General features: G+C 47.2%; 1 protein-coding gene across 1 annotated transcript in view; it reads left to right on the plus strand.

Moving 5' to 3' along the window:
* The window catches only part of dnah9l (dynein, axonemal, heavy polypeptide 9 like), a 361,205-nt gene that overhangs the window by 32,638 nt on the left and 303,017 nt on the right, over nucleotides 1-25,550 (plus strand). The window contains exons 9-12 of the mRNA XM_078552084.1: nucleotides 771-923; nucleotides 2,069-2,302; nucleotides 6,397-6,528; nucleotides 16,578-16,738. Of these exons, the coding sequence (XP_078408210.1) occupies nucleotides 771-923; nucleotides 2,069-2,302; nucleotides 6,397-6,528; nucleotides 16,578-16,738 (680 nt within the window). The remainder of the gene's footprint in view (nucleotides 1-770; nucleotides 924-2,068; nucleotides 2,303-6,396; nucleotides 6,529-16,577; nucleotides 16,739-25,550) is intronic.

Genomic DNA, 25,550 nt, shown 5'->3' on the forward strand with positions numbered 1-25,550 from the left:
GACTGCTTCAGGATGTGAGGAGTCTACCAATACTGTCATGGACAGACGCATCTGCAGCAGGCAGGTTTGTGAGGACGAGGTCAAATATGTTTTTCCCTCTTGTTGGTTCCCTCACCACCTGCTGCAGTCCCAGTCTAGCAGCTATCTCCTTTAGGACTCAGCCAGTTTGGTCAGAAGTGGTGCCACTCTTGATGATGGACATTGAACATTCTGAGCCTTTTCCACCCTCAGTGTTTTCTCCAAGTGGTGTTCAACATGGAGAAGCACTGATTCATCAGCTGAGGGGAGGGTGGTACATGGTAATCAGCGGGAGGTTTCCTTGCCCATGTTTGACCTGATGCCATGAGACTTTATGGGGTCCAGAGTCGATGTTGAGGACTCCCAGGGCAACTCCCTCCCGACTGTATACCACTGTGCTGGGTCTGTCCTGCCGGTGAAGGAATATTGTAATATAATTTATCTTTCTTGTTTAATAAATGTTTTATGCTTTCATTAAAAGTTCATTAGCTGACTCCGGTGACTCTGTTCAGTAGCCCCTCTCCACGTATCTAAACAAACAAATAAAAGTTAGGATCCATCAATCAATTTCTACCTTGGGATCAGGCATATCCAGTGGTAACCTCAGCTAGGGATCATAACGCTTGGGATGTTTTACTCTATTAAAGGTGCTATATTAATGCAAGTTGTTGTTTAAGAAGCTCATAGTGGAGCAAAAAATAAAATAAACTTTAACTTTACCTTGAAAATGTGTTTACAATTTCTCTAAACAGGTGACAAAGCATTTGCTTAAGCTATTTGATAATTTAGCTGATTTAAAATTTGAAAATAATGACAAGGATGGTGATACATGTGAAGCAGTGGGAATGTACAGCAGAGAAGGAGAATATGTACAACTTTCCACACCCTGCCACTGTGAAGGACAGGTAGGTTTTTGTTTGTTTATTTGCATTCTAATCCAATATATCTGAAAAACTGTATGTTGTGATCTAGTTTGACATTAGATATTATTGGAAAAATCTCCTGAATGGATTTTTTGTTTTTGCATATATTGAAGAAAAAAATGTATATGGAAGAAGTCATAATATAATCTGAAAAACAATGAATTGATTAAATGCAATCTCTTGTAAACGTATCATTAAACAACAAAGTATTAATTCTACTTCCTCTACAAAGGAAGTCATGTTTGTCATATGAAGAATTTCTTTTAATCATGTATCAAATTAATTACCATCTGACAGTGATTTCTTTTGCTTCTGAGAGTCAACCCATCAAATTTGTTCACTTTGGCACTAGCTCTCAGTATGTGTTAATGAAAGATGTGTTGTAGATTGGGTAAAAATCTGACTTTTGCAGGTAGCAGGGCAGATTAACAAAGCAGTTAATAAAGCATAAGGATTCCTGGGCTTTATAATTAGAGGCATAGAGTGCAAAAGACAGCAAGTTATGCTAAACATAGAAACATTGGTAAAGGAATAGGTCATTTAGTCCCTCAAGCCTGTTACACTGCTGTTCATTGAGATCATGGCTCACCCTTGACCAAGCTCCACATAATTGCTTTGGTCCCATAATTTCTTAATATCTTTAACAGAAATCAATGAATCTCAGATTTAAAATTATCAATTGACCCAACATCAACTGCTATTTGCAGGGGAGATTTCCAAACTTCTACCACCCTTTGTGTGTTTCCACACTTCTCCCCTGAAAGACCAGGCTCTTAACTTTGAGGCGGTGTCCCCTGGTCCTAGATTCCCTGACTAGTGGAAATAGTTTCCCTCTGTCTTACTTTATCAGTTATGCACAATATTTTGTAAATTTCAATTAAATCCCTCTTTAACGTTCTAAAATCAACAGAATACAACCCCATTGTGCGATCTCACCTCATAATTTATTAAACCTTTTCAGTGCAGGTTTCATTCTGGTAAATCAACACTGCACTTACAAGGCCAAAATACCCTTTCTCAGGTGTGGTGCCCAGAACATGCCACTTCAGACATGGTCTAATCAGGGCTTTGTATAGAAAAGATAAAAGTTAAGTTCCTAACAAAGATGTAATTTGCTTCGTTATGAGGCTGAGTGTTGGCTGCATGATCTGGAGGTGACAATGCAAACTACAGTACAGCAAGAAATCATGGAAGCAGTAGCAGCATATGAAGAGAAACCGAGAGATCAGTGGTTGTTTGACTACCCGGCACAAGTGGCTTTGACTGGCACTCGCATTTGGTGGACCACAGATGTTGGAATTGCTTTTGAGCGTCTTGAGGAAGGCTTTGAAACTGCTTTAAAAGATTACAACAAAAAACAAGTTAGTTGCCTTTGAACAGAAATTTCCTGATTAAATCTGTTAAGACCAGTACCTTGAATTGTAACATTTAAATTACAGTGCAATAGACTTCTGACCATACTGATTTAATTCTACTTTTATCTGTACATTGTACAGCTTAGAGAAATTATAGTAAAACACTGGGAATTTTCTCAGAGGTTCTCCCAACTGCCCGGTGTAACCTTACTGATGAGCCTGTTCAGCTGGGGTTTCCATCGATCATCCGCCAAAGCTACGGCGGCTAATCGGGAGAATCTGAAGAAATCTCTGGCAGTTATGTTGGATATTTTTACTGATTACCTTTTTTTGTTACACAGTGGGCTTCTACTTCCCTCTTCTCATTATTACAAGCTGACCAACGATCAGCATTTGCAGTCATTATTTTTAGATTGCAAGTCTTTGAGATTGCATGACAAGCTGTAAAACAATTTCACTCATCTTTTATTCTTCTGTGATGTTCTGGCAATAATCTCCTTAACGTGCAAAGTATAAGGCTGAGTTTATAAGATTAAACTAATTTGCGTCCCTCACTATCCATTAATCTTGCTTCAGATGTTCTATGGCTGGGATATTCCAGTCCAAACAGTGGCAGGCAGGTGGGTGGTCCTGGGGGGGGGGGGGGGGGGCGGGGGGGGGTGGCGGGGGGGTTGGGGAGACACAATGTGGCAGGAGCTGAAAAATTGTTTTACCGCTGGTGTGAAATGATGACGAGAATGTGCGCTCCTGCCTGTCATGGTGGGTAGCCATTCCTGTCAGAGGCCAGCGTGAAGCCATTTTGCATCCATTGAATGGGATGCAGATGAAGCCCAACCAAATTGTCCCCCCCTCATCCAATTATCTGCGCCGCCAGCGGGATATCACACTGGTCTGGAACATGTCTAGACCAACGTGGCATGGACATGTGGAGGCTCACCTGGAGAAAGGCCTGGGCCAGCTGCCAGCTTCTGGAGAATGGAAGATAGAGGCCTCTAGTGACAGTGAGCCCTGGGGCACCACATGCAGCAGTGGGTGGGTGGAACCTCCCGGATGTGGATCTTTGTGCTGCCAGAGCCTCCTGGATGTGGATCTTTGTGCAGCCGGAGCCTCCTGGATGTGGATCTTTGTGCTGTAGGAGCCTCCTGGATGTGGATCTTTGTGCTGTAGGAGCCTCCCGGATGTGGATCTTTGTGCTGTAGGAGCCTCCTGGATGTGGATCTTTGTGCTGTAGGAGACTCCCGGATGTGGATCTTTGTGCTGTAGGAGACTCCCGGATGTGGATCTTTGTGCTGTAGGAGACTCCCGGATGTGGATCTTTGTGCTGTAGGAGCCTCCTGGATGTGGATCTTTGTGCTGTAGGAGCCTCCTGGATGTGGATCTTTGTGCTGTAGGAGCCTCCCGGATGTGGATCTTTGTGCTGTAGGAGCCTCCTGGATGTGGATCTTTGTGCTGTAGGAGCCTCCCGGATGTGGATCTTTGTGCTGCCGGAGCCTCCCGAATGTGGATCTTTGTGCTGCCGGAGACTCCCGGATGTGGCTCTTTGTGCTGCCGGAGACTCCCGGATGTGGATCTTTGTGTTGTAGGAGCCTCCCGGATGTGGATCTTTGTGCTACAGGAGCCTCCCGGATGTGGATCTTTGTGCAGTCGGAGCTTCCCGGATGTGGATCTTTGTGCTGCCAGTGACTCCCGGATGTGGATCTTTGTGCAGTCGGAGCCTCCCGGATGTGGATCTTTGTGCAGTCGGAGCCTCCTGGATGCACTGCAGGTGGTTGGCTGCATGAGGTACTGTTGGGCAGTGACAATGCGAAGTCATTTCAACAGATGAATGCATGAAGGGTAAAGGCTCAGTATGTGTGGGATTCTTCTTCCACATGGCTGACAAGTTTCCTTGTAAAGATCCTTGCCTCCCTGCACATGCTTCATTCGACGGATCATAGACCCAGCCCGGGGTGTCCCTTTGAAAATGGCGGGGGGTGGGCTGGGTGGGACACACACGGGCTTAATGACTACGAATCACAGTTAAACCACATCATATCTCATCAAAGTTCAAGTGTAATCTATTTACATAAGTGTAAGAACACTTAACAGTTATAGTGATCATGCAGCCACATGTGGAATCATAACTTCTTAATCTCTCATTCCCTACCACTTCTTCTAGGTGCTCTCCCCACATTCGCAGCAGGGGTGGAGGCAGCCTGCTGACCAGCTTGCCCTGTTGTCTTGTGTGACCTTGGCGGGTGTCCTCTGGAGACCCCAGGCCTGGGGGGGCCATGGCTTACTCTGGCTGTCCTGCTATGGGACACCTGCTCCCTCTGTGGTCACAGAGGATGAAGCTGAAGGGGTCACACGCAAGGGGTTTCGTCCATATGTCGGAATCATTTCATTAGAGAGCAGGCGGACGGACTCCTCCACCTCATGTGCCACTCTGTGAGGGCCTCCGACACCTCTGCCTGATGTTCCCCCGCCTCTCACAGCATATCCAGCATCATGGGCAGGGCCAACCTCAGAGGCTCATCATCTGACTCAGATGTTGCAGATGCCTCTTCCCTAGCATTCCTCCGAGTACTTGTGAGCTTGGTTGACCTTTCATCCTCTTGCTGCAGGCTGGTGTCCATGCCGTGACCACCAGATCTAGCACCCACCAAGGTGTGTGCCTCTGGGCTGGTGGGGGGTGCAAGTGATTGCTGTGATGGCTCTACAGATGCACTTTCTTCCCTCTCCACAATGTCCTCAGTTATCTGTTGGCTGGAGGTACTGCTGGACAAGGTTGCTTCTTCTGGCCTTCCCCCTTCCTGCTGGTACATAAGTGAGAGAGTAGAGGGTGAGTGACGGCCTCCAATATGGTTTCTATTGCCTACATTGTGCATGGATCCTTATTGGATGGAGGCTGCCCATCGATCTCGCTATCCGCGCAGGCCCGGCCTGGTTCCACCCCTGCCAGCTCGGCTGCCCGTTCCTCAGGCCCTGTAAGGTTCCTCAATTTAGGTGTGTCCCCACCCATCTTCTCTCTCTCCCTCCTGTTGTGCTGTAACTTTTCCTGCATAAAGAGGGAAGGTGGGATTGAGGGAAATTGGTTTTCAGGTATCTTTCTCATGGTTCCACTCTCACAAATAACCCACTGGATTGTGAGCCATGTGACTGATGCACTGCAGATTGTCCACAACGGTTCTGGGCCAGCACCCTCTAAAGCAATGAGCCCATGTAGATAGAAGGATAAGGCTCACAGGGGCATGTCATTGCTGGTGCCCTCAACACCTACCATCCCCACCCTCCCCCACCACCCCATCCCAATCAGCATCTGAGCTCACTGTGTGGAAGGGTCAGGGACCCATAGTGGCCTCTCCACCTGCAGACTAGATGGACTGCAGTAGGGGAGCAATGAGGCGTCACCTTATCATGTTGAATAGCTCTTTTATGCATGGGGGCCACACAGATGGTGTCCATGCCATTGAGGTTTATGTCTCCACTACCGTTCAGTGAGGTGAATGAGAGCAGTTGAATGTTCACTTACCTTGGCAGCATGGATGAGGACAGTCCTCCGGTGGAGGCTGTGGTCACTCACCACCCTGGCAGCTTCCTCCTTTGCAGGGTTCATCACATGGCTCAGCCTCCTCCTTCCATCCTCATGGCACAGGGTGCCCCTCCTGGCCTCCACTGCATTGAGCAGCACATCGAGGGGAGCGTCGCTGAACCTGGGGGCCAGAACTCTCTGGGATTGCCAGGCCATCTCCTCCTTCCACGGTAACACGACAAAGAAGCCTTTTAAATATGGCACCCAGATATGATGGCGGTGCGCATCATGCAGCCTGCCCCGCTGCGCAACACATCAGGAAATCCCTGACTGCATAATAAATGTGCCCAATATGGAGCAATTCGGCGCCAATCCCCATCAGGCTCCATGGTGGGAAACACTCCCAGTTCCTGTCCCCAACACTGGACTTAGGCCTGGAATGGAAAATCCCAGCCTATATTTTGGCTAATACATAAACGGGTGATGCCTTGCAAGTATAGCACTTTCTGGAATAAGTAATCAATGTATGACATGTAGTGTACTGTACCCTATCTTTTTGAGTAGTCAGATATAATTATTTTTATTGCAGATTGCTCAGCTAAATGCTCTTATAAACATGCTACTAGGGGAGCTCACCCATGGTGATCGTCAGAAGATTATGACAATCTGTACAATTGATGTACATGCCAGAGATGTTGTAGCAAAGCTCATAGCACAGAAGGTAATTTGTTGTAGCAATTACCCTAATGCATTCTTAAAGGCATAAAATAAACATAATTTCCTTGTAAAGGGGCTGCTCAGTTGCTTCTGGAAAGAAATGACAATGTTTTGATTCAGTCAGTTGGGTCTTATCCATTGATATGCTACATAATTACATTTACTAGCTAAAGTAACAAGATTGACTTTGTGGTATTTAGTGTAAATTCCTCATAATTTTGACTACATTGTTTTCAGAGCGAATGCAGTTTTAATACATGCCCTTTTTTATTTTTATCTTTGCAGTCAGAGCTTACACAAGTGCCACACAACTGGTTCCAACACTGCACATCACCACTCAGTACTCATTTAGATGTTGCATGCTCTCGAAATTTAAAAAAAATACATTGAATCTTCAATCTCTCTAACCACTGCATTTATGCTAAAGTGTTTTAAAATGATCTTGAAGAAAATCTGTTCTGTTGTTGAATACATGAAGCCCATTTTAATTGCATTCAATCCATTAATAATTCTGTCATGTACGGAGCAACAGAATAACAGATGATAGATTAAGATGTTCGGTGCCGAATGTATATGAATTAGATGGAGCTGTAAAAAAAAACATTTTTCTGTTTCTTTTAATTTTACATTATTTCTACCATATATCTAGTTTCATGATGTATTTTTGTCAGGTCAATGCGATTGCTTTCAAAAGCCAGACCCATTCACTGTTGAAGTCAGGCAGAGTGCATATTATACCAATGTGAAGGACAGAATCCTGAAATCATTTGAGACTGTTGTGTTATTTTGAGAATACATTTTACCTGCAAGTGGTCACTGCAGAAAATAATGACTTTTCAGAAAAAATGTAGAAGCTTCAGCGATGTGGCCAGGGGGGATGAAAAGCAAATAAAATTGCTGTTTTGTGCCCCATATTTCTATACCCTGTCAACTTAATTTTATAAGATATTTTTAAGACGTCAAGATGTGACATATTGATCTGGATTTTCACTGAATTGGGATGACTTGGGGAGGGCCCAATTAAATATGGCGGGCGAGTCCCGTTTCCGGGATTCCCAACCCCATTCCCAGGCTGTCTAGTTTTCGGGGGTGCCTTTAAAGGGTGTGGGCTGGTTCCTGTCAAAAGTCTACATTCAGCACTCCCGACCTGGCCAGCTTCATCACAGAGGTAGGCATCACCCACTCCTCTGCAATTTTCATGGAATTGGGTCAGGTTTTTTAAAGAATGATGGTTCATGGCTCCTCAAAGGAGTCTGCATGAGGGGACCTTTTAGAAGGTAAGTTCAACAGGTCCTCCTCATGCCCCCTGTGCCAAACTCTGCCCGTCCACCCACTCCCCATGGCCCTTCATGCCCCCATGCCAAGGAGGAGTCTGGACTCTTAGCCAAGCATACATAATGAGGGAGCCCAGGCAACCAGTAAGTTGTTGAAACATTTGCTCCCCACAGAAAATATTGTGATTCACAGCTCAGGCTCTCTAATCTCTGCTGCCAATTTCACAATGATTGTTTACACAACGTTAAATGGTTTCAAGGGTTTGTGGTTCTTGTTAATGAAACTTTAAAGGGTCTGGATGACTCACATTTTTATTAGCTTGTAGTGAAAATACTTGTTTTTCAACACAGTAGAAAGTTATGAGTGAATTGCTATTTTGAATTTTTTTTTTACACATCCTACTATGACACTCGGATCTAGACAGTGTATAATGGGTCAATGGACATGAAGTGCCATAGCTTGGCATAGGGGGCATGAGGGGCCAAGGGGGTGGGTAGAAGGGCAGAGCTTTCCATGGGGGGCATGAGGGGCATAGGAGTAGGTGGAAAGGCAGAGCTTGCCATCGAGGCATGGGGGACTATTGAAGTCAGTGGGGGGCATGGATGGTGTATTGGGAGGGTTTGGAGGGTGAAGTGGTGTGGGGGGGGTGAGGGCTGGAGGGTCATTGTGCACCAAGGTAGGCCTTTCAAACAGCCCACTTTGCTTCTGGCAGCCACTGTGGCTGCCTCCGAACTTTTTCTCTGGTCAGCTGTCTCGATTCCAGCCTGCACCCGCCTCCCGGCAATGAAGATCCCACCCTTGCAGGCACTTTCTCCCAAGATGGGGGGATCGAGCGGGAATTTTCCCAGCATCCTCTATCTGCCTTGAGGATGAAAATTCAGGTCATTAACTTTAACCTCCCAAATGGCTCGTCTTGAATTACGTGACAGTCAATTTTTTTTCAAAATTCTTAAATTGACTTCATCCCATGTGTCAGTGCAGAAAATGAAAGAGATGCTATTGTATTCAGCACTATTGCATTTTGCAGGGACAAAAAATGATTTGAAAATGCAAAAAATTAAAATGATGAAGTTACAAAAGAAAAATTGCTTACTCTCCTTGAGGGCTGTCATGAATTGTGTATGCACTCTGTTGCCTCTGAACTGTTACCACTGTATACTTTGCTGTATTTTTTACTACAATTTCATAGACACTGGGCAGTAGTAGGTGGTTTAAAAGGACATTTTACCCGCTGGCCATAGTGGCAGGCTTTTGCGCCGTATCGCCCAATTCCTGGTATGTTCTGCCTCATTAATAATGCACTAACGGGAAATACACCGGATCACTGTCGGGGTGGCCTTTGATTCATGATTCATTCCCACCCCCCCCCTCCGCCGTCACCGCAAGCCTTCAATAATCTGGCACCGAATCTAAATGGTGCCCCTGCACAGAGCTAGCACTCTCTAAGCCATCGGAAGCTGCTGGAAAGCCATGGCTGCCAAAGGGAGGAAATGTGCTGCCCCCAAATTTAGCGACACCTCCCTCGAGTGCCTACTGGCACAGTGGAGGCCTGGCATGAAGTCCTCTACCCAACTCTGGGTGAAGACCAGTGAGCAAAGTCACCATCCAGCATGGGAGGTGGTGGCAGCGGTGGTCAGTACAAACGCCCTGCAAAAGAGGACAGCCACCCAGTGCCAAAAGAGGATGAATGATCTCCATTCCTCCAGGGTAAGTCACTCTTCTCATCACTCTCAACTCACACACTCATAAACCCATCACACATCCACAGGGATCTCACTCACTGCCAGTTCAAAGGGACATCACCATTCACTCTCTCACACACATCTTCATCTGCTCTGTGGATCGTGTCCTCATCCCAAACATGGCACCATTCAGCACCCACACATGCCAGGCATCCTCATCTGGCCTGGCAGGCGTCCTGCTTACACTCTTTCCATCTCTATTCATGCAGGACAAGCTGGCACACAACAAAATAGAGAGATTGCAGACGGTGGAGGAATGCCTGGATCTTCACAGCCTTTGAAAACAGTCATCGATGATGATCGGGGCTGTTCCTGTGCTGACGGTGAGGTCTGCAGTTCTCTGCCAAGTGAAGATCCAGCAGTGCAACATCCATCAGACAACCATGCTGTGAGTGATGTGTCCTGTTTCACAGGCCACTGCCATGCACTAATTATCTCTCCTTGCTTTCGCAGGTACATCCGGGAAACAACCAAGAGAGTTCACGACCCAGGGCCTCCAATCAAGCCCCGGGGGAAGCTCAGGAGAGGAAACCGCTGAAACCCTCCCTGAAGACCCATCACAGCGCTCACCCACACCCTCCACCAGCGCAGAGGCACACACTTCAATGGGACCTGGTTCCAGAATAGCCTCAGGGTCACAATCTGGTGAGCACATCGCACTGTCTGATCCATAGCAGGTGGCGCAGGGACTTCCCAGATTTCTGGCACTTGGAGGACTACTGGAGACCAGAAATTTGCTGAGTCCAACTCAGATGAGGAGCCTCTGGACTCGGCCATACCTCAGTTTCTGGATCTGCAAAAACCAAGCTCGGGAACATCAGGAAGGGATGTCCACTGCACATAAATTGCAAGGCACGATGGGGGAGTCCGTCCTCCTTCAGTCTGAGGTGATAGTGCTGGCATGCCAATGTTCCAAGTTCAATGCTGGTAGGATGGTGGCTGCCTTGGAGACCTTGGCCCAGGACGTCACTCCTGCGCTGCTGCACAGGCTGAACTCCATCTCTGATTCCATAGTTGGCCCCCAACAGTGTCAACATGAGAGGGGTGTGGGGCAGCTCGCTCTCACTCCAGCTTCCCCTTCTCCCCAAGAAGTCAGTCAGGGTCCCCTCAGGCACCCATAGGGAGGAGGATCAGCAGGTATACACCCCGGGGCCATCCACCCAGGTGATTCTGGATGTGCCCGGCTCATCTGTATTCCCTCTTCTCGTGACCCCAGCTCCACAGGCCGAGGAGGGTGCCACTGCCACACAGCAGGAGCCCAAAAGCAGGCCTGGGCCCTCCAGGTCTCAGCCCTCCAGAGGATGCCCGTCAAGGTCACCATAGACAGGGCGTAGCAGTCAGCAGGCTGCCTCCACCGCCGCTGTGAATGTCGGGGGAGCACGAAGACGTAGTGGCAGGGCTAGGAAGATAAAGAAGATGTAACTCTTTCGAGTCAAAACAAATAAACTAAATTAACAAAATCAGGGACAAATTAGAAGGCGGCCCCTTAAAGGGAAACTGCAAAAACAAAAGACAAAATGCAAAGGAATCTTAGCAGCCTTAAATTAAAATGTGATTAAACAGGTCGATAAAACACCCCAGTCCCCGCGGTGCCCACTGGGCACGGAAGGCCTTGACGGTGCTGGTGGACACTGTGTTAATGGCTAACTTGGTCAGGCCCAGGAGCAGGTTCACGAGGAGGTCCTCCTCTCTCCCGGCTCCCCCTCTGCACAGGGTGAGAAGATGTAACTCTTTCAGAGTCAACCAAATAAACTAAATCAACAAAATGAGGGAGAAAATAAACACAGTCCTTAAGTTAGGGTCACTGCAAACCCAAAGACAAAATTGAAAGGAAACTTACAACATCAAACCAAAATGTGATTAAAGGGGTCAATAAAATACCCCAGCCCTCCCGGTGCCCGTCAGGCACAGAAGGCCTCGATGATGCCGGCAGACACCGCCTGCTCCCTCTCCAGGGACACCCGGCCATGAATGTAGCCGCGGAAGAGGTGCAAACAGTCAGGTCGGACGACCCCCTCAGTCGCCCGCTGCCTGGATCTGTAAATGGCTAACTTGGCCAAGCCGAAGAGCAGGTTCACGAGGAGGTCCTCCTCTCTCCCGGCTCCTCTCCACACAGGGTGAGAAGGTGTAACTCTTTTGGAGTCAAACAATTAAACTAAATTAACAAAATGAAGGATAAAGTAAACACAGCCCCTAAATTAGGATAGCTGTAAAACCAAAGACAAAGTTTAAAGAAAGCTTACAAACATCAAACCAAAATGTGATTAACAGGTTGATAAAGCACCTCAGTCCCCGCGGTGCCACCGGGCTTGGAAGGCCTTGACAGTGCCAGCAGACACTGCGTGCTCCCTCTCCAGGGACACCCGGCTGTGAATGTAGCCGTGGAAGAGGGGCAGACAGTTGGGTCGGATGACCCCCTCGATTGCCCGCTGCCTGGATCTGTTAATGGCTAACTTGGCCAAGCCCAGGAGCAGGTTCACGAGGAGGTCCTCCTCTCTCCGGGCCCCTCTCCGCACAGGGTGAGAAGATGTAACTCTTTCGAGTTATCAACAGTCTCAGATTGTAACTCTTTCGAGTACATTCACAGTTCTTGGTTTCCGGGAGTGGGACATGAACCCACAACCTTCTGATTCAAAGGCGAGGGTGCTATGAACTGAGCCACAGCTGACACCTAGTTGCACAGCCTGGGCATGGGCGTTAATCACTTGTACATAATGTTCACTATTGTAAATAAACTCCTAAGAATGTCTCCTTGCCTATGGCTCCTTGTTCTGATGAGCAGTGTTTGTGTCACTTGGATGTGAAACCTTGGTTTCTGCACAAGATAAAGGCAGGTGTCTCAGTCCAGGGCCTCTTCCCTGTGCAGTGTATAATCTTCAGAGCAAAGTGATGACCCAGCTTCACACTCCCTGGACATATCAGTGATGACTGCACCTCGATGGTGCTTGTCATTGCTGCCAGAATGTCGTGGGCAGGCATCACAGAGTTCCATCATTCTCTCTGTGCTCTCAGCACTTTTGAGGTGGGACTGGCCCCCATCTCTTCAGCATCTGTGACCGGTGATGGTGTGGTCCTGAAGGGGTCAGGTGCTGAAGGCTGACAAGGGACCAGGTGCATTTCAAGTTTCATGGCTGTGTCTCCATGATATGACCCTGATCAGAGAGTGCAAGCGAGCTGCCCTCAGCCAGACAGGAGTCAGACACTCCCAGACGCAATGTGAAGACTGCATGTTGTCATCATCCCCCTGGAATCTAGCGATTATTAGGGCCTCCACTGAGTCTCCATGACAGGAGCATAAGCACTGAGGGTATGTGCACTGCCGTCAGCCACACAGTCGGCCAATTGCTCTGCTGCCCCCTAAAACGCACAATAATTTGCAGTCTGCGCCCGAGGGATGGAAAGTTCTGGAGCATTTGGTGGCACTTCCATGCTTTTGCGTTGCTTGAGTTGCAGGAAATCTTCAGAGGCCCGACTCCAAGCCTGTCAATGGCGTTGCAGCTGAATGACCTCAGCTGCGGAAGAACGCTCACTTTTGACAAGCTTTTCCAAGTGCGCGGCTGCTTCCCTCATCCCCCTCTCCCCAGTCCCGGCATGTGCTCGAGTCTTTCCTTCAGTCTGTCTGTGCTGTCTCGCTCCCACACCTGCCTCACTCCCCTGGTCTGACCCGCACTGGAGCCCTTGCCCTGGCACCGCACTGAAGGCCAGCTGGGGAAAAAGTGACTTGCCTGTGCCTCCCGTGAATGCGCAGCGCCTCATCCTTGATGTTCTACAGGCAATGCTTGTAAGCACTGCACAAGGTTGTGTGCACTCACCTCCAGGTCTATCTTGAAGTTCAGGTCACCAGGTGAACACCTTTTAAAGGCAGTTGTAAAGCATGCCGTTCCGAAATTACCCCAATGTGGGGGGTTAATTTGATATGGGGGGATGATTCCAGTGAGCAGGGCTTATAATTAAATGCAAATGTATTAAAATGATGTTCCTGATGTCCGGCGGTGGGAAGTGTGGCCTGCCATTGACAGGTGGAGTGGACAATTGCAAACTGGTTTCACGGTGGTGTAAAACTGATTTTTGGCCTTTTCGCCATATTGTCTCCCCCATGACGCCTGACACCAACAGAGGATGGAAAATTCCGGCTGCTGTAAAATAACCAAGTAATGTAACTTTACCAATAGTTTTATGGTCAAATAATGGATGCCACTGAATAGGTAAATTTAAACTCTGTTTCCCAAGGTGACAAAGGGGCTCTTGTACAATGATATTTTTCCATGTCAGCCTTGGCTTAGTGTGACAATTTTTGCCCGAGTCCAAAGGTTGTGTGTTCAAACACGACTCCAGAGCGTTGAGCACATAATCTAAGCTGACATCCCATACCAGTACTGAAGGAGTGCTGCACAATTGAGCTGGTAAACAGAGTCCCTCAGGTAGATGTAAAACTATATGACGAGGAGCAGGGAAGTTCTCTTGGCGTTCTGATCAACATTTATCTTTCTCTGCCACCATCACTGAAAAACAGATTATTACATTGCTATTACCATGATCATATTGACTACCACATTTTCCTGCATCGCAACAGTAACTACACTTTGGTTATGAAATACTCAGGGACATCCTGAAATCATGAAAGGAACTTTATGAATGCAAATTATTTCTTCAATTTTAAAATGTTCGTTCTTCCAGAAGTTTTTCTGTACTAGGTATGTATTTTTGAGACTGCTAGAAAAAAAATGCTAGGCCATCCCCTTATTCAAAGGTTTAAAAATAAACTTGATTTTAACTTTCCATTTTAAACTATACAATTTAATTCTTCCCATGCCCATAGCTAGTAAAATCAGCCAAAGTGTTGCAGCCAGTTGATGCATTTGAGAGCACAGTGTACCAATCAACCATCAACCAGACTGCAATCTACATAGTTGGCTTGATAGCACAGGAAAAACAAAATTGGAGAGGGTGATCCCAGGATAGTAACATTTGTTCAAGGTTAAACAGACCCAAAATCTGTACTTCTCTCTGATTTTTCTGTCTGCTTTCTCATCCACATGATATCTTGCTTCTGGGACCTGTCTGTTTCTCTGAAACCCAGTCTTGAATCAGCTGTAATTTCCTTCAGCTAAATATTGGAAGGAGCAAAGCCACCATCTACACAGAGTCACAGAATTGTTACTGTGTAGAAGGAGGCCATTTGGCCCATCATGTCTGCACTGGCTCTCTGAGCAATTTAGATTCGTGCCAATCTCCTGGCTTTTCCCCGTAACCCTGCACATTATTTCTATTTAAATAATCATCCAATGCCCTCTTGAATGCCTCAATTGAACCTGCCTCCACCACACTTCCAGGCAGTGCATTCCAAACCCTAACTACTCGCTGTGTGAAAAAGTTTTTTCTCATCTCGCATTTGCTTCTTTTGTAAAACACTTTAAAACTGTGCCCTCTGGTTCTCGATCCGTTTACAAGCAGGAACCTCCTTATCTAATTTGTCGAGGCCCCTCATTATTTTGAAAACTTCTATCAAGTCTCCTCCCAGCCTTCTCCTCTCCAAGGAAAACAGTCCCAACTTCTCCAATCTTTCCACATAACTGAAGTGTCTCATCCCATTCGTCTAATCCATTTCATTCAGCCCCCTTTACAAATTCTATACCCTTGCTACTGATTCTTTTCCCCTCCCTGGATACTCTCTGGCTCAACCAGAAGATTTGTTTGTAATTTTAGTGTCCCATTTGACCCTGATATGAGCTTCCAACTCAACATCCCCTCAGTCAAAAAGACCATTAATTCCCATCTTTGTGACATCCTCTAATTCTGCCCATGCCTCAACCCATCTGCCACCGAAATATTTGGTCATGCTGTTGTCATTTCCAGACTTGACTATTCCAATGGCCAGCATCATATCCTCCTGCCAATCTGTAGACTTTAGCTCACCAGAACTTTGCTGCCCATATCCTTTCCTGCATCAAGTCCCACTCACCATCAGCCCTGTCCTCACTGCCTTATTAACTGTGAGTCTCCAAATGCCTGAAAATTAAAATTCTCCTCAGTGTTTAAATCTCTTCCTGACTTCATGTCTCCCTGTTGCAATAACATTCTGCAGCTACAAAAATCTCCCTCAGACACCATGATCCTCTCACTCTGGACTTTTATACATCCCCCTGGCTTCAACCCAGCATTAGCAGCTGTGCCTTTAGTCAGCTTGCCTCCATACTATGGAATTCCATTTGTCCCTTTGCCTCTGTATCTTTCACTTCTCCTTTAAGATCCTCTTTTAAAACCCATCTCTTTCATCATTACTTCTCCTAATAGCTCATTCTTTGGTTCAGTGTTCATTGTTTCCCCCCCTTATACCTCTATCAAGTGCCTTGGAATGTTTCTTTGACCTTAACTTCTAAATAAATATGAGCTGTTATTTTGCATATATTTTCTATTCTGTTCCCAATCAGCAGGGTAGAACTGTTAGGTCAGCACACCTTCGTGCTATTGGTGTGACAGTGGCAGTGCTGATGGATGAAAGAACTCTGCATGGTTCCCACTTCTTATTGCTATCCAGGATTTTAAGTATGGCATCTTTTGAGGACTGGATGGGCGCAGTTGTGATGCCTTCAGAGCTGTCTATTGACACTCACTGTCCAGGGTCACATATAATGAATAGCCGCATGCGCAAAGTAACCAAAGTACTTGAAGGTATTTGTGGAGCTATGTGACTACAAAAGTTAACATCTTCAGAACAGTAAATGTAAAAAGATTAGTGGAAGAACAAGTGTTAGTGTGAAAAGATCAGTGCAACAGTTGCCCATTAGCTTATGATGAATGTGGCATGCTGTTGTTCATTTCTCAAATGAAAGACGATGCCTTTTCAAAAGATAGACGTTTTAAATCAGGTGTATTTGCTTTTACATTTGCAATTACTTTTATTCAAAACCATAAAGTATCTGATAAAGTATGAAGAAAAATATAAAACGGGATTAGTTATTTTTTTAAAGAAATTGGGAGGCATACACCGTTCAGATATAGTATGCATAATTTTTCAATATTAATTTTTTGCTAGGTCACTAATAGTCAGGCATTCGCCTGGCTATCGCAACTGCGACACAGATGGGATGATACTCAACAACACTGCTTTGTTAATATCTGTGATGCTCAGTTTCAGTATTCATATGAGTACCTTGGTAATACACCTCGGTTGGTAATTACTCCTTTGACTGACAGGTGAGCCCTGGATTGATCTACTTACTTGTTTCACTAGTTGTTTGAAGAAATTTAGCATTCATAGATTCTTGTGTCAAAGCACATTAAGCTGAAAACTTGTAGTAATTTGATATTTTAATGTCTGTGAAGCCAGGACTATATTCTACTGTTTAGTGATAAGTCACTTGTACAATTTGCTATTTTCAAAAATTTTTTTAAAATCCTTTCGTATATTTCTCCTCACTTTGTCAGCTGCCATATCATTTTGAGTGTTGACTTCCCCAGCCATCCTGTATCAAGCCAGCATACTGAGTTATGTATTGGTCATGAGAAGTGATATCTGTTTGCACATAGAATAGTCCAGGTGTATATTTAAAAATAATTTGGCAGCCTCCTTAAGAAGTAAATCTTTTTCTCGTATTGATTGGAATATGATATTGAATACATGTTGTGCTATTTTTTCTTTCAACTGTATGCAACTTGTGGTATTATTTTTATCAGACACTTTCTTGGAAATTATTAACCCACCACAATGGCCATGTGTGATTGAGCAACATTTGAAAAAAACAAGATCATAATAAGGTCATTAAATTCTGATCCATATTAATCTTCAGGACAGGATGTTACACACAATATTATTGTAAAGAAAGTAGATTTCCATAGTCCTTTGTGACACTTTGGTATATAAAAATAATTTTTTTGTGCGACAGTAATTTTTTTGTATTTCATTCTTCAATCCTCCTTGTTTCATACTTTCCCAAGTTTTCTCATGAGCTATGGGCAGAATTGAACATTCGGCGTGCGGGCGTGGGCCCGACATGTCAGAATGTAAAATGACGCGCGATGACATCAGGCGAGCGCCCCGACGTCACCACGCACCCTCACGATATTTCGTCAGGCGGGCGCGCGATGATGACAGAGGTGTGCCCGCCATTAATTAACTGGCTAGTTAAGGCTCTTGAGGCACCAATTGTCTTTGATTTTCCGCAGCCCTTGTGATTTTCAGGGCGTTGCACGGGCGCAAAGGGCAGGTGGGCAGGCCACATTTTCAAAAACTTCATCCTCGGGCCAGATAAGAGGGGTGAGTGGACTCGCTAATGCGAGTTGTTAGTACTTTAGATTATTACTTACTGCTACTTGCTTGTGTGAACAAGGCAATTCACTTCGCTTCAGAGCTGCTTTGACAGAAATAACAGGCTTCAGTTCAGGACTCCGGAGAAGTTATAACACTGTGGCCTTCCAGGTATCAGACAGCCTTCCCTTACCCTGGGAATGGGGATTGTGGTCTCTGCTGGAGGCACCTCCTCTGAGGAGGAAGAGAGGGCCAGAAGGGGGAGGAGGCCAGGTGTCCCTATGCAGCTTCCAGGGGAGCGACCTGTGGGAGGAGATGCACAGGCACAAGGGGCACAGGGTCAACAGGAAGTCCAAGGTGGAAGGGGCCGAAGAAGATGCTACTATCCTGCTGCCAGGGTTTACAGGTGGCAATGCAGCTACCTCAATATGATGAGGTGCAATGCCGAAGCAGGCTCCATCTCTCAAGGGAGAGCGTGACCTCCATCTGTCAGAGGATTAGCCCTGAGATCAGCTCCAATTGTGTGGGTGGACATCCCATGCCAGTGGCGCTGAACCTCACAGTGGCCCTCAACTTCTATACCTCCGGCCCTTTCCAGGGGTGGGTGGGTGGGTGATCTTTGTGGAGGGTCCCAATCAGCTGTCCACACTTGTGTCAAGCTGGTTACAGACACTCTGTTCAGGTGTGCATTGACTTTCATTCACTACCACGCGAACGAGGCCAGCCAGACACAGTGAGCCAGAGGCTTCACGGCCATTGCTGGCTTCCCCCGTGTCCAGGGTGCAATCGACTGTACACATGCGGCCATCAAGGCGCAAGCAGGTGAGCCTGGTGCCTTCGTCAACAGGAAGGGCTTCCACACCATGAACGTGCAGATAGTGTGTGATCACAGGATGCAGATTCTGCAAGTCTGTGCAAGGTACCCAGGCAGCTCCCATGATGCTTACATCCTCAGACACTCCCAGGTGCTGTGGCTCTTCAGTGCTCCAGCCCGGCTGGATGGATGGCTGCTGGGTGACAAGGGCTATCCCCTCAAAAGATAGCTCATGATGCCTCTCCGCCATCCAAGAATAGAGGCAGCGCAGCGGTACAATAGGAGCCAGGTCTCAACAAGGGCGGAGGTGGAGAGAATCATCGGTCTTCTCAAGTTGCACTTCCGATGCCTGAACCGTTCAGGGGGCGCACTCCAATACCCCCCAGATCATGTGTCGCTGACAGTGGTTGCAAGATGCACTCTCCACAATCTGGTGCTGGAAATGGGGGACCCAGTGGAGGAAGAAGATGTTGATGCAGCTGCTCTGGCAGCAGACGATGAGTCCAGTAGTGAGTCTGAGGACGAGCAGGGTCAGGAGAATGCTGAGGGGATAGACACAGACCTGGGTAACCTCCAGGGAGACAGGGACACCTGGGAGGCTTTGATCCAATGCACCTCCAGCTAGCCTACCAAATAAGTACCACCACCACCACATGCCAGGGCTGCAGGCTCCATACTCGATACCTGACAGGAACATTTGCCTGGTGAACAACATGCACTATGTGCCATTTCAATAAAGCTCAATGACAAACAAGTCACTCATAACATCATGGGTTACCCTTCACCTACAGAACTAATGAAGCACCCAGAGGCTTGTTAAACACAAACACATTTAACGGTGTGGTGCCTGGCATATATAAAACAGATTAAATCCATCACACCAACTTATAACTAACATAAAAGTGGGGGGAAAAAATATCACCAGTGATAAGCCCGTGTTGTGCTTAAGGTGCTTTAATTTTTTGTTTGTGGGTGCTACGTCTAGATGCTCCCCACCTCGCTGGCACCAGCATTGGAGACAGCCTGCTCACTCTGCTGGCCTTGATGACCTTGGTGGGCGTCTTCTGTCCTGTTGGGCCTGTGCTGACCCCGACTGGGAGGGAGCAGTCAGTGCCACGGCCGGCATCTCCCCAGTCGCCGCAGCCTCATCAAATCCCATGGTCACTGGCAGAGGGGTGGAGGAGCTGCTGCCGTCATCTGGAGCACACTGAGAGGAGCCCGCAGAGACAACAGGCAGCTTGTGCACCAACGTCAGGTCGCTTTGGACCTCCCTGCTCACCATTGATGGATGGTCACCTAGCTGGGGTACTGGGTGCCGAATCCATCTCCCACACTGACACTGATCAGCTGAAGTCATTGCTGGTGTGGGGGCTTGCAGGTCCGAGCGCATCCCCAGGATTCAGGTCCTGGAGTAGCCTCTTCATGAGATTCGCCACTCTCTCCATGGAGGAGGCAGTGCGCTCGGCCATGAGGGTCATTGCATTGCTCATGCTCCTCAGGGACTCCTCCATCACGGAGACCATGGCGCGCATTCCCTCACGTATCTCCACCAGATCCTCCCGCACTCCCTGTTGGACTTCCAGCTTCTGCTGCTTCATTGACATTTGCCACTCACACTCTAAGAACTCTGAGGTCCAGGGGGTGTGGGGATTGGGGGCACTCCTAACTGCTGTGCTAAGTGACCCATGCCAACATGGTACTCACCCTTCCCGATCGCAGGAGGTCATTGAAACGCTTACGGCACTGTACCCATATGCGCCTCACTACATCATGGGAGCTCACCCTGGATGCCACCTCCTCCCAGGCATGTTTAGTGAGGTGGAGGGGCCTCTTCCTCCCATCCCTGGGGACAAGTACATCCTGGCGTGCTGCCACCCCCTCCAGGATGGCAGCGAGACACTCATCGGAAAAATGCGGGGCCAACTACCCCGTCGACCTGCCCTCTCGCCTGCCATGTTCAGCACTGACGTTGTCCATAACAAGGGTCCTCCGAGTCAATGGCAGCCTTCGCATGGCTGCCACAGCCACTTTGAATCGGCCTCCGGGTCACCATTGGACCTGGTGGACATCGAGCTCCTGCCCCCCGCCCGCCCCTTCCCACTGATGCCAGAGTCGCGTATTACGCTGGGTGGGCCTTAATTAGCCTGCCCGTGTAAAATGGCAGTGCAGAGCCGATTGTGGGCAATGGTCGTGTTGCTGATCGCCCTTGCCCACTCCCATCGAGCCCACCCAGCCAATGCAAAATCTGGCCTATGTGTTTCATGAGCCCATAGGTTTCCCAGAGCTGCCACTGCTTTGCTGGCTTAACCTTACTGGAAGTGCAGTAGAATGGTTTCAGTTTGCTTCTGTGAACAGGGTTTCTAGTGTATTTCTGATGAGTTATGGCAATGGAACAGCAGCTCTGAGAAAATGCCTAACCATAGACTTCTGTGCCATTCCTGTTTTTATTGTGCATTTTAACAGTGTTGAATTTAATCTACATTCTGTAGACCCCGATAAAAAACCATTTACTAATTTAAAGACTGCATCAAAAGAGAAGACATTTCCACATTATTTCAGTGCCATCTATTTTATGCTTTCATTCACTCAAGTTCTGTTTAAAGCTAAGTTAATAAACACGAGTAAGAAATGGCAAATAACTTTATATCCTAAGCACTTCATAAATAACAGAATACTGCAAATATTTACTAATATTGACAATTAAATTGATCCATTGTATCAATCCCAAGTTCCTAGGAGAGGCGTACGTTGAGTTGATTTAAAAACTATCATGGTTGCGTATTATTCTGTTTGATGTTTCACATCAGACCAGATTTTGCAGTCATAAGAAGTGAGACTAACAGCTTGATGTTATAACAGAGTAAAAGGACAGCTAGTATCTTCACATACACACTTTAACGCACAACCCAGAAGTTGGTGCAAGAGATAAGGTGCACTGCAGCAGCTGTTTCATATTGAAATGACTATAATTTTATCTCTCCCCCTTAAACCCAATCTTTATTTTGCTTTCTGTACACCATGGGGCTGAATTTTCACCTCTGCATGCGGGCACGTGCTCGACACACACGAGCATGAAATAGCGTGTAATGACGTTGGACGAGCGTCCCGACGTCATCGCGCACTTGCACAATATTTTGGTCAGCGGGCGTGAGTCGGCAGCGCACACGCCGACAATTAAGAGCGCTGTTAAGCCCATTAATAAATTAATTAAATTTGCATTTTATTTTTTATTATTATTCTTATTTATTTGAATTCTTATATTTTTATTTAATTTTATTCATTCACTTTTTTAAATCCTTTTTCCCCAACCCCCCTCCCCCACCTCCACAGGGCCATCTGTCACTTGTTTCTATGTTGTGCTTTCACAGAGCGCTGAGCCTTGTTCTGCTATTAACACATTCTGCCACTATCAGCACCTTCTTTAGTTCTTACCACTACCACTAACATTCCCTTTGTCTTGTGTCCATGACTTATTTGTCAATCTCGCCTTAGTCCCATCTAACCCTGACCTCCTATCTTGCTTCACCTGCTCCACCCTCTTTTAAACAGTATAAAATCCATCACATTTCTCCTTTTTAGCTCTTAAGGAGAGTCATACAGACTCGAAACGTTAACTCTGTTTCTCTCTCTCCACAGGTGCTGCCAGATTTGCTGGGTTTTTCCAGCATTTTATGTTTTTATTTCTGATTTCCAGCATCTACAGTATTTTGTTTTTATCCCAAGAAGGTCTCCTTATCTATGGCTCCTTGCTATGATGAGCAGTGTTCATGTCATTCAGATGTGAAACCTTGGTTCCTGCGCAAGATAAAGGCAGGTGTGTCAGTGCAGGACCTCTTCCCTGTGCAGTGTGTAGCCTTCAGACCAAAGTGATGGTCTGGCTTCACACTCACTGGACACATTACTGATGCCTGCACCTCGATGGTGCTTGTCATTGCTGCCAGAATATCGTGGGCAGGTCTCACAGAGTTCTGTCACTCTCTCTGTGGCTCTCAGCACCTTTGAGGTGAGCCTGGCCCCCATCTCTTCAGCATCTGTGTCCAGTGATGGTGTGGTCCTGAAGGGTAAAGGTGCTGAAGGCTGACAAAGGAGCAAGTGCATTTAAAGTTTCATGGCTGTGTCTCCTGATATGACCCTGATCAGAGAGCGTAAGCGAGCTGCCCTCAGCCAGACAAGAGTCAGACATTAATGGATGCAAGGTGAGGATGTCAAGACTGTCCTCATTGTATCTCGGCATTATCTTCCACGAATCTTGTGGCTATTAGGGCCTCATGAGCACGCCTGCCTCCTCTGGCCAGTGCGATGGCCTCATCGCCAGCATCCTCGCCTTCGAGGACCTCATTAGCCTCATCCCCTTTGACATCCCCCTCATTGGAGGAGACGTGCAGCTGTTCCAGGACCTCCCCCCATTGCAGCAACAGGTTGTGCAGCATGCAGCAAGCTATGATGATGTACGACACCCTCTGGGGCTGTATTGCAGTGCTCCATCGGACCTATGGAGACACTGGAACCTCATTTGAATGTGCCTATCATTTGCTTCACTTAAGTCTGGGTTGCAGCACGAGCCTCGTTATACCGTCGCTCTGCTGCAGTCTGAGGCCGCTGCACGGGCGTCATCAGCCATGTCCTCTGTGGGTAGCCCTTGTCCCTGAGGAGCCACCCCTGCAGCCTCTGTGGACCCTGGAAGATGTCATGGATCTGAGACCTGCTAAGGATGTAGGAGTCGTGGATGCTCCTTAGGAATCATGTGCAGATCTGTAGGATGTGTTTGTGGTGGTCGCAGACCAGCTGAACATTCAGCGAGTGGAAGCCTTTACGATTGACGTAGTTGACTGCTTGTTGCCATGGAGATCTAAGTGCCACGTGGGTGCAGTCGATGGCACCCTGCACCTGTGGAAAACCTGAGATTTGCGCAAATTTCATTTTTGCTTCCTCTTGCTTCCTCACTTGCCTGATCACAAAGTTCTGTGTTTTTGTGAAGATGGCGTCCATGACCTCCTGGATGCACCTATGCTTGGAGGCTTGCGAGATTCCACACAGGTCAACTGTGGAGCCCAGGAAGCAGCCACTGGTGTAAAAATTGAGCACTGTGGTCACTTTCACTGGTAATGGATGCCCACCATGCCCCCGTGGTGCCAAATCCTGCAGCAGGTGGCATATATGACCAACTACTTCCCTAGACATGAGCAGTCTTCAGTGACACTGGTCCTCAGTCATCTGCAGGAATGTCAATGGAGCTGCAACTGAACGGTCTCGGCTGCAGAAGAATGCTCACTTTTGACAAGCTTTTCCAAGTGTTTGGCCGCTTGTCTCACACCTCCAAAGGCAACCTTGCCCCAGCACCGCACGGAAAGCCAGCCATGAGAAAGCAACTAGCCTGTGTGCCCCCCACCCCAACCCCCACCCCTGCCTCTGCCGCCAAATGCACGCTGCCTCTTCCTTGATGTTTTACAGGTGATCCTTGCAAGTGCTGCACAAGGTTGTGGGCACTCACCTTTGAGTTCTCCTGGAGGTTTAGCTCACCAGTGCAAGCCTTTTAAAGACAGTTGTAAATCACGCCATTCTGAAGTCACGCCGCCCTGGGAGGTAAACCCATGATTCCAGCATGAAGCCACAATGATGAGATGCAAATGCATTAAAATTAAGTTCCTGACATTGGATGGCAGGAAACATGGCCCGCCATTGATGGGCAGAGCGAGCGGACAATCCCAAACCGGTTTCATGATGGCATAAAACCTATTTTTGGCCTTCTCGCCGTATTGTCCGCTCATGCCTGCAATGATACCCGCCGCCAATGGGAGCGGATGATTCTGGCCTTTGTATGTGGGAGAGAATGAATGTGTATTTGCCTTACTCCCAGTCTCAGGTTTCTCACTCACTCTCACTACTACACACAAACACATACACACGCAACCACTCACAGTGAGTGAGGGTGAGCGAGTGAGCACCAAGACTGGGAGTGAGCTGGACACACACACTTTCACCCTCTCTCACTCTGGTCATTTTTATTAATTACTCTTTTTTAACTTAACAATTTATTGCCCTGACATTGCTTTACTTTTGCTCAGCAATTGTTTCTTTCCTTAATACCTCACCCCTTTTTTTTGAAATTCAGTGTGTATTGTGCCAAACCTTATCTTTCTTAAATTTGCTCATCAGCCTGAGTGAGAAAAAATGTGGCCACACCATCACCACAATCCCCCCAACAACCCCCCAACCCCGCCCCCCGCCCCCCACCACCACCCGCCCCCCACCACCACCCCAAGTGAAAAGGCTGGATAAGCCTAGTGTAGGGCTTCACTCTTTCAACTCTGCAACTACATCTATACTGTTCCTTGCCACTCACATGGCCTGTTTAACTTCCCTTGAGGGCTCTTTGCTTCCAAACTCATCTCAAATCAGGGCAACAGCAGCAGGAGGTGCAATGGCCTCGCTGAACGCTCTGCACAGGCATCGTTTTCAGAGCTCCAAACATGCTGAGCTGCAAGTTATGGCTTGCATGATGCATGCCCAGGCCACACACTCACAAATGATGGACGATCCTTAAGCATCCACAGGTTGAAATAGTCAGTAATCACAATGTTGATAATGTGAGAGAAGTGACTTTATAGGTGTTCATTATTGGATTCTGATGGGGAAACCAAGTTCCACACCCTTAAATGCCCGCGATCATTGTAGTAACTAGCAGCAAAATGAGAATCCAGGACACATCCAAACTGCACCAGTGAGCATATATTTACAAGTGTCAAAACGATATACAATGGTTGTACACCCACACCACCTGCCTGCCATTAAAATTTCTTTATCTTACTTTTCCTATTGCTATGCCTATCTGTAGCCCCGACAAACATGGTTGAGGTGGAGGCAGCCTGCTGACTGCTATGCCCTGTTGACTGTAATGATTTTGGCGGGCATCCTCTAGTTTCTGGAAGCCACAAGCTTCAGCTCAG

The sequence above is a fragment of the Cetorhinus maximus genome, chromosome 11, assembly GCF_964194155.1.
Source record: "Cetorhinus maximus chromosome 11, sCetMax3.hap1.1, whole genome shotgun sequence".
NCBI lineage: Eukaryota > Metazoa > Chordata > Chondrichthyes > Lamniformes > Cetorhinidae > Cetorhinus > Cetorhinus maximus.